The sequence below is a fragment of the Alligator sinensis genome, unplaced genomic scaffold (assembly GCF_000455745.1).
Source record: "Alligator sinensis unplaced genomic scaffold, ASM45574v1 scaffold786_3, whole genome shotgun sequence".
NCBI lineage: Eukaryota > Metazoa > Chordata > Crocodylia > Alligatoridae > Alligator > Alligator sinensis.
This window is the reverse complement of record NW_005843017.1, coordinates 273,962-283,042: the sequence shown is the minus strand read 5'-3', so window position 1 is coordinate 283,042 and position 9,081 is coordinate 273,962. Positions and strand designations below refer to the sequence as shown.

The window sequence follows — 9,081 nt, the reverse complement described above, 5'->3', positions numbered from 1 at the left end:
AGACTCCGTGGTGTCGATAACTGGGTTCTAGGGTAAGGATTCGTCTGGGCTGCGATTGGTGACGGGGAGAGGCTAGAGGCCGTCAGTGAGTGGTGCCCCGGAGTTTGCTAGGCTCCGGGGGTTCGGCAATTGGAGCCTCTATCGCCTTAAGAAAGACGCGCTGGGTTCGAAAGGACCCACAGCGCTTAGAGATCCGTCTCTCCCTCCGTCTCTCTCCGTCTTTCTCTCCAACTTGGGCGGAAACCACCCAAGCCTTTTGTATGGCTAGCAAGCCAATAGCTAGCCGCCACATGTGCCTAAATTAAGACCGGCCAATAATGTGGCTCAAATCTTAATACAAATGGCGGGAACTCCTTTGCAGCGTGCATCACTAAATGCAAGAGAAATGCACAATGCAAAGAAGGCTACAAAACGGCGGGAAACACTTTTCTGCACGCGGGTTCTCTATAACAACAGAACACTCTGTCGTGCAAAAGAGCTGCAATTTGGCGGGAACATAATTTAGCGGTGCCGAAGCACACACAATCAAAAAATCCACAACTTTGGGTTGTGACAATAGTAACCCTAGCAAGCTGGTGCTGATAAGAGAGACAGACACATGTTAATATGAGACACCATGTAATATATTTTTACAAGACTGATGTGTGCATATTTATGCTTTAACACATTCCATCAAGAACTGTTTCAGCACCATGTTGTGGTGAAGTGAATATTCATCAGTAGTGAATGACTTCCTTATGCCACATGTTCATGCAAGTGAAATGAAGCAGTTAAAATATACTATAAAGTATATAGTGCCGACAGGTTCATTTTTCCTATAATACAGTTATTTTTTAAAGAAGTGCCACCTGAGATTCAGCCATTGTAACCTCTCTTCTACTCCTTGCTTGAAGCTAAGGGAGCCTCTTAATATTATCAATGTGTCAGTATACTGTGAGGATCTTCAAAAACAGCTGCCACCTATTCAGCAAATTCAAGATGCTAACATTTGTTTGGCAACAGTAACTTTTGCTGGAAAATGAGTGTTCTGTGCTCCCCTGTGCAATCTAATCCAGTTCTTTATATTCTTTTGCCCAGATTGTGTGCAAGTGTCTCTGTTAGTCTTTGAAATACTGTACTGTGAGAGTTGTAGAAGAAACTATTTATATTTGGATCAAACAATCCAGAGATTAATTAGAATGGCTACTTAGAATCACTGTGGTGTGTTTCCAGCCTGTAGTTTGTTAGAAAAAGGTAGCATATACTGTTCAGTCAGGGGAGTTACTGTATTTTCATACTACTTGGCAGGATTACTTCAAGAATCGCCTTTGTTATTACAATTAACTATTATGCCATATAAGAATTGATGGGAGATTGGGACCTCAGCAATAGATCCGTTTTTCTGCTTTACCACTGCCTTTGTGTTGCCACATCCCATTAACTTTTTCTTTTTGAAACCCATCTCTTTTTTTGTCCCCTCTTCCCTAGAGTGTATAATGTCTATAGACTTAATCCAGAAGAAATAACCCTGATCTTTCACATGCTGGAGCAAGTGTGACAGGAATAGTCTATCAGTAGAGGCGCATGCCTAACAGGGTGGAGACAAGTTCATGACTACATCACTGGTCCTCGCACACACTGGGGAGAGCATCCATTGTTGATCACAGGGATAGAGAGGCATATGTCTGATAGGGCACATCTACATGAGACATTTACTGAGTAGCTGACTAATTAACTGCACGGTAAATGTCTCCCCATCTACACGTACATCCCTATTAGGGTGCATAAAACTAATAAGCTCCAGAGCAGGTGAGTACTTGTAAATACGAGAACTCCCCAGCTGCAGGGTTTTTTCGTGTGCAGCAGCACATGTGTAGACCCTGCCTTCTGGGATACAGGGTGCTTCAGTGTGGGGCTAGTCATCAGGCACCCTGTGTGCTGACGCACCTTACGCCTCAGCCAGCCCCTCCGCAGCACATGGAGCCTGGTCAGAGCAGCCTTGAGCTGGGAGGCTGACACCCCCCTCTTCCCCCCCAAACCCACTGAGTCCCCTGCCAGCCCATTCAAATGGTATGCCTGGGACAAAAAAAACTCTAGAGTGTATTTATGTGCATTAATGGCACAGGTGGATGCACCCCATAACTATGAAAATCCAGTTGCTTTTTAATTCCATCCCCCAGGTGTAATGGGAAAGGCTTAGTATGACTTAAAAGATGCAGTCATGATAAAAATCTTTAGAAAAATCTAAAATTGAAAATGAAAAACAGAATTGAGAAGCAGCAATGACCTGTGATACATAAAGGAAAAGCAGTGACAGTGTCAAGAGATCAAAATGGGGATTGGGTAGCCAAAGTGGATTTTCCACACTAAAGTAAGTTTCTCCAGCCTGACAGTTCTGTATGCTTTGGGTCCTTCCGAAGTTATCATCCCAGCAGTTATCCTTTGCCCCTTGTTAAAATAAGGTGGGTAGCTGACTTTGCTCATTGAAAAGTCTTATAGAATATAATAGGAAGCACTAACATTTCTTACATGGCTTTCAAACTGTCTCATTTAATATAAATTATGTCTCTCCCTATGGAGCTCACTTTCTATTAAGTTCTGTCAGATTTTAGTAGGATAATTTATAGTTAAATCATTAAATAATAGATTGTATGTCTCTATTTTGCTTTTACTTGTTTTTAGCTTGCATAGTTATCCAAATTAGATCAAGCAATTGATTTGGCTTTATTACTTCTCTTTAAACTATGAATTTTTGCCAGTTTCTGCACAGTTTGTAAAATGTATCGGTTTAATTTCTGTGCTCTTCAAATGCTGTCATGTTCAATGTTGTTTATTCTCTATTATAGCTTGTATTAGAGAACAGAACAGATGCAGCCAAGTAAAATCTGAGGAGAGTAGAAGTCAGGAAGTCAGAGCAACAAGAATGCTTGGAATTTTTGGTACATATTCCATTTAACACTTTCAGGCCCTGGTATGTTCCAGAATGCTATAAAAGATAGATGTCTGTGCACACACGCATGTACACCCCCCCCATGCATTTACATTTTTTTAATCTCAGCTGTTTTATATGTTAACATTTTAATGATCTTTAATAATGCAAATAAAAAATGACACAATTCTTAAAAATTCGTACTAAAATGTTTTGACTGCAAGTAGGTTAAAAGAACTAACACTTGGCACCAGCTTTTGAAAAGGATTTTGTATGAAGTATAAATTACAGTCACATTCTAAATATGACATGTAAAAGAAGAAATGGTAAACGTTTGCTTGTATAGATGACCAGACTTCCATCCATAGCAATTGAACAATGACAGGAACTATTATCATTATGTAAAAACTGTTACGGCCTCAGCCACACTTTCTGATACAGAGTTCAAACACACTGGGTTTTGGAAATGCAGTTATCAGAGTCAGTGTTTAAGCTATTTTTAAGGATACAAACCATTTGCAGAATTCAGATCATGATTTGAACAGAGCAAGGGTTTTTAATTAAAAAATAAAGCAAATATTAACTTTTGGAAGCAAGTGAACTCCTGGCTGTATGATAATTTCAACCCAGATTTGCAGTGTTAAGGTGGAAGCTTAGACTGACATGATTGACCTATGTACATCTACTCACCGTACATGGGCAAAAAAAGTAGTCATGGAATTACCCAGATTATACAGGCAGCTTTGTTTGTTTGTTTGTTTGTTTGTTTATAGTAGGTTTTGGACTTGTAAACTAGATGGTTATATATTGTTTGAGGACTATGTTTCTAATAAAAAAAAAATGACGGTGTACTTACATTTATTTGTTAATCTTGTTAATATTTCTTTTAGATGGAACTGATTAAAAATATAAGCACTGCTGAGCAACCCTATTTATTCACTAGACATGTTCATTTCCTCAACTTCTCAAGGTAAGCTGCTTTGTCAGTTACAAAGCTTTATTCTTTGTTTTTGTGAATTGCATTACAGAATTTTTTTTACCACCTTCATTTTCAAATGACTGTTTGTTATTGCTGTGATTTTGGTTTTAAATCTTGGAGCACCTTAAGTATGGTTAAAATTTAGACTTTTGCTATATAATGATTGGCATGCTGTTGCCTGCTTTTGTCTACAGAGGTTATCTTGGTTTATACCCTTTCCAGCTCAGAAAGTTACATACTAGTATTTTCTCTTGTATAAATGGAATTTGTTAGATTTCCAGTTGATTTACCCTCTTTATGGTAGCCCAAACCATGTATTACTTATTAACTTCTACCTTTTAAAATGCAAACGCTTATATAAACTAGTACGCTTATATAAACTAGTATGTATGCTGTCATGTACCTATTGCCAATATACCATATGTGATAATGGGCCAACTCTACTGACTTCATTGGTTTTATGCATTTGGTCTAATGATTTTATATTCATATATTTGTAATATACTCCATCATCCTTCAGGCAGAAGGCAGGGCAAGATGGTGCCTCAGAAACTAACTGGTTCAGAGGGGCGTACGTTTTCATAGGCAACAGCCTACTTTTGTCAGATGCCATCATCCTTTAGAATACCCAAAGTATTTAATAAATCCTTGAGAAAAATTTTTACCACTGTAATCTGAGATAAGTTTGATAAGAAAGTCTGCAGAAGCTGGGAATTTCTCAGAGCCCTGTCAGTAAACACACATTTAAAGAATTGCACTGTTCTTTTAATCTTCACAGTCTTTACCACGTGTGATTTGTGATTTTTTCATTCCTGATTGCGAGTGACATCTTGTTTATCACACATCATACATCATATGGCAGGAAGGAAAAAGTACTATTTCAGTACTTCACGATACATCCAGATGAGCACGCACATATGATTTGTAGTGCCTCAAACCTGTTTGAGGTGCTGCAAACCACATGCAGTGCAGATGCAACTGTGCACCATGCTACAAATTTGCAGCATGGAACCAAAATTTGATACTGGGAACTCCCAGTACCAACCCTCCCCCCCCCCCCAAAACACAACAAACAAACAAAAAAACAAACAAACAAACAAACAAACCCCACAACAAAAAAAGCAGCACAGTGCATGTGCACAGGAGCAAGTGGAATCTGGGTTCTCCAGAGAGATGCTCTGGCTGCTGGTGAGAGCGACTTGCCTCCTCCAGGTCTACCCTGGCTCCTCTAACATTCCAGGAGCTGGGAGAAGTTTGAGAAGGAGCAATCTGCCCTTAGCAGGGCATTTGGCCCTGCACCACAGCCCACATGCAGGGGCGTGTGAAGCAGCAAAAAGTAGCAGCCTTTTTGTGCCACTACAAGTGTACACCCCTGCATGTGGGGACACAGTTTCAGTGTGTTAGATATTTAATAAAAATGCTTTAACAGTATCAGTGTGTAGAAGTAGGAGAATATTATTTACTCCAAGCTGTCAGCACCAGAATGAATCAAAGGTCCCCTACATGCAGTCATTTGAAGGGATCTCTAAACATCCTTCCCCTCTGCCCAGTGGTCTCATAATCCTGAAGTCAGGTACTCCAGTACTAGCAGTTAAATTTATTTAACATATTCTCATTTGTTCTATAACATGCCATCGTATTTAAATATTCTAAACAAGAAGGGTTTCTACAAGTATATCGGTAGCAAGAGGAGGATCAGGGAGAGTGTGGGTCTCTTACTGAATGGGGGAGGAAACCTTATTACAGAGTATGCAGAAAAGGCTGAAGTGCTCAATGCCTTTTTTGCCTCAACCTTCACAGGCAAGGTCAGCTTTCAAACTACAGCACTGGGCAGCACAGTTTGGGGAGGGGTTGAGCAGCCATTAGTGACGAAAGACCAGGTTAGGGACTACTTGGAAAAGCTGGACATGAACAAGTCCATGGGGCTGGATGGGATGCACCTAAGGGTGTTGATGGAGTTGGCTGATGTGATTGCAGAATCATTGGCTATCATCTTTGAAAACTCATGGTGATCAGAAGAGGTCCCAGATGATTGGAAAAGGACAAACATATTGCCTATATTTAAGAAAGGGAAAAAGGAGGATCTAGGGAACTACAGACCAGTCAGCCTCACCCTAGTCCCTGGAAAAATCATGGAGCAGATCCTTAAGGAATCCATTTCTAAACATTTGGAGGAGAAGATAATTAGGAACAGTTGGCATTGATTCACCAGGGGCAAGTCATGCCTGACTAACCTGGTTGCCTTCTATGATGAGATAACTGGTTCTATGGTTGTGGGGAAACCAATGGATGTGGTGTACCTTGATTTTAGCAAGGCTTCTGATACAGTATCCCACAAAATTCCCCAGGCAAGCTAAGGAAGTTTGGGCTGGATGAATGGACTGTAAGGTGGATAGAAAACTGGCTGGAGCATCAGGCTCAGAGTAGTAATCAATGGCTCGAGGTCTAGTTGGCAGCTGGTATCAAGAGGAGTACCCCAGGGGTTGGTTCTGGAGCCGGTTTTGTTCAATGTTTTCATCAACAACCTGGAAGATGGTATAGAATGCACCCTCAGCAAGTCTGCAGGTGACACCAAGCTGGGGGATGTAGTAGATACACTGGAGGGTAGGGCTAGGATTCAGAGTGATCTACACAAATTGGAGGATTGGGCCAAAAGGAATCTCATGAGGTTCAGCAAGGACAAGTGCAGAGTTCTGCACTTTTCTAGGGGCTGACTGGCTAAGCAGCAGTTCTGCAGAAAGGGACCTGGGGGTTACAGTGGAGAATAAGCTGAATATGAGCCAGCAGTGCACCCTTGTTGCCAAAAAAGCTGATGGCATACTGGGCTGCATTGGTAGGTGTGTTGCCAGTAGGTCAAGGGAAGTGATTATTCCCTTCTGTTCAGCACTGGTGAGGCCATATCTAGAGTATTGTGCTTAGTTTTGGACCCCCCACTACAGAAAGTATGTGGACAAATTAGGGAGAGTCCAGTGGAGGGCAACAAAGGATGAGGGGGTTGGAGGACATGACTTATGAGGACAGGCTGAGGGAACTGGTCTTATTTAGTCTAAAGAAGAGGAGACTGAGAGGGGATTTACTAGCAGCCTTCAACTACCTGAAGGAGGGTTCGAAAGAGGATGTAGCTAGACTGTTCTCAGTGGTGGCAGGTGACGGACCAAGGCACAACGGTCTCAAGTTGCAGCATGGGAAGTTTATGTTAGATATTAGGAAGAATTTTCTCATTAGGAGAGTAGTAAAACAGTGGAACATGTTACTCAGAGAGGTGGTAGAAGCTCCATCCTTGGAGGTTTTCAAAACCCGGCTAGACAAAGCTTTGGCTGGGATGATTTCTTTGGGGATGGTCCTGCTTTGAGCAGGTGGGTTGGCCTAGATGACCTGAGGTCCCTTCCAACCTTAATTTTCTATGGTTCTTTCTGTTTCTATAATTTAACTTAGGTGGGGTTTTGTAAGTGGTCTTGAGCCAATTTTACAGAGGGCACCATGTAAATTGAATGAATGAATAAATAAATGAATGACCTACAGCCACTTCTAATGTAAAATACAACAATTATTAAGAAGTACACAACACTAGAAAACTGTTTTGTAGGGGAGCGTGTGAAGAAGTACCCTATTTGTGGAAAACTAGTGGGGAATTTGAGTAAGGTAGAATGTACTACCCAAATTTAGTATTGATTTAGGACACAGAGGTTGATGCCTCTGCTGTTTCAATGAATACAAGAGGCCAAGATTCCACAGAACGGGCTCACTACTTCCTGTGCAGTAAAAGAGACACCACTTTGCAGTGCATCAGTTGCTTTATGGTAACAGCGCATAAACATGTTCTTTCCCTGTAGTAAGCAAACAAAAGTTGTCTTACTGAGTACGTGATGATGGATTAAATTTATTTTCTACTTAGGAGGAGCAGGCACTTTGGCAGACATTACAATGCAGCTAATGTACTGTAAAGCCCCACCCTCATTTAATTCCAATACCTTGGTCATGTGCCCTGATTTTTATCTTCTGTTTGAAAACATGTCAAGCAACTGTGTCCCTAACACCATGGCTAGAGACAGAAATTACAGATAAACCAGTATAAGTGATTGGAAACCGATTCAAATTTGTAACACAACAGAAGTTCAGTGCACATAAATTGCTTTCAAAATGGCTGAAACCGATTTAAGATAAACCTGGATGGATGTAGTATCAGACTTAACTGATTTAACCTAAATCAGTTTACTGAACTTCTGTCCCAGATCCCCTCCAGATTCAAGTTAAGTCAAAGTCCTCCAGTATCCCAGGATGCTTTGCATCTCCCCCACCACTTTCCCTCCCCCACAAAGTGGATGGGTTAGTCTTGGCCCAAGCTATCTGCTCCAGCCAAGCAAAGAGGTATGCCCTAGTGCCCCCAGGCTTCTGGCCTAGACCACTGCAAGCATGTGGCTACATTTCCAGAATCAAAAGTTGAATGTCTGTTCACTTGATTATCAGTTCAGTCTACACATTTTAGACTAACCTGCAAAGATTGAATTGATTCAGCCTCAGGCTTTTTGACTATCTGTACTTAGCCCATGTGAAGTATTGGCACTGAAGAACTAATTTAGAAGAAATAGTACCATACCGCATAAATAGTATCAGTACCTTAATCTTCTACAAAGATCTTTGCCAGGGCTTCCCAATATTCAGTTTATTAAACTAATGTTGTTGCATGTACTTAGAAGCTATGGCTGCAGACAGGAGCAGATCTAGATTTTTTTAAAAGGGGGGTGCACAGAATTAGGTGCATCATCATCACATATAAAAACAGCACCTTTTTCTCCAGTTAAAATAATCTAGAAGCTTTACATATCTGCTAGGGGCTTAGCACTGTATATTCAGTTTAAGATTGTGTGCGGGCTGGCTCCCGGTCCCGTCCTCACCGGGCACGAGCCGGGCCGGTCTGTGTGCATGCGGGCTGTGGCCGGCAGCCCGGGCACGCGGGGCCGGAGAAAAGTCGCGGGGTGGAGTAATACGCTCGAGCTAGAATCAGTCACGGAGGCGTAATGGTTGATTGAAAAGATTATTTACTTACACCGGAGATGGTCGCGGTGCAGGCTGGACAGTTTCCCAGGTACAGCTCCGCTTCCTTCCTCATTGGAGGACTCTAAAACTCGGTTCCCAGGATCCTCGGAGTGGTTCAGACTCCGTGGTGTCGATAACTGGGTTCTAGGGTAGGGAT

General features: G+C 41.7%; 1 protein-coding gene across 1 annotated transcript in view; it reads left to right on the top strand.

Moving 5' to 3' along the window:
• The window catches only part of UST (uronyl 2-sulfotransferase), a 328,787-nt gene that overhangs the window by 159,087 nt on the left and 160,619 nt on the right, over nt 1–9,081 (top strand). Inside the window, exon 5 of the mRNA XM_025193114.1 lies at nt 3,799–3,878. Coding sequence (XP_025048899.1) covers nt 3,799–3,878 — 80 coding nt within the window. The remainder of the gene's footprint in view (nt 1–3,798; nt 3,879–9,081) is intronic.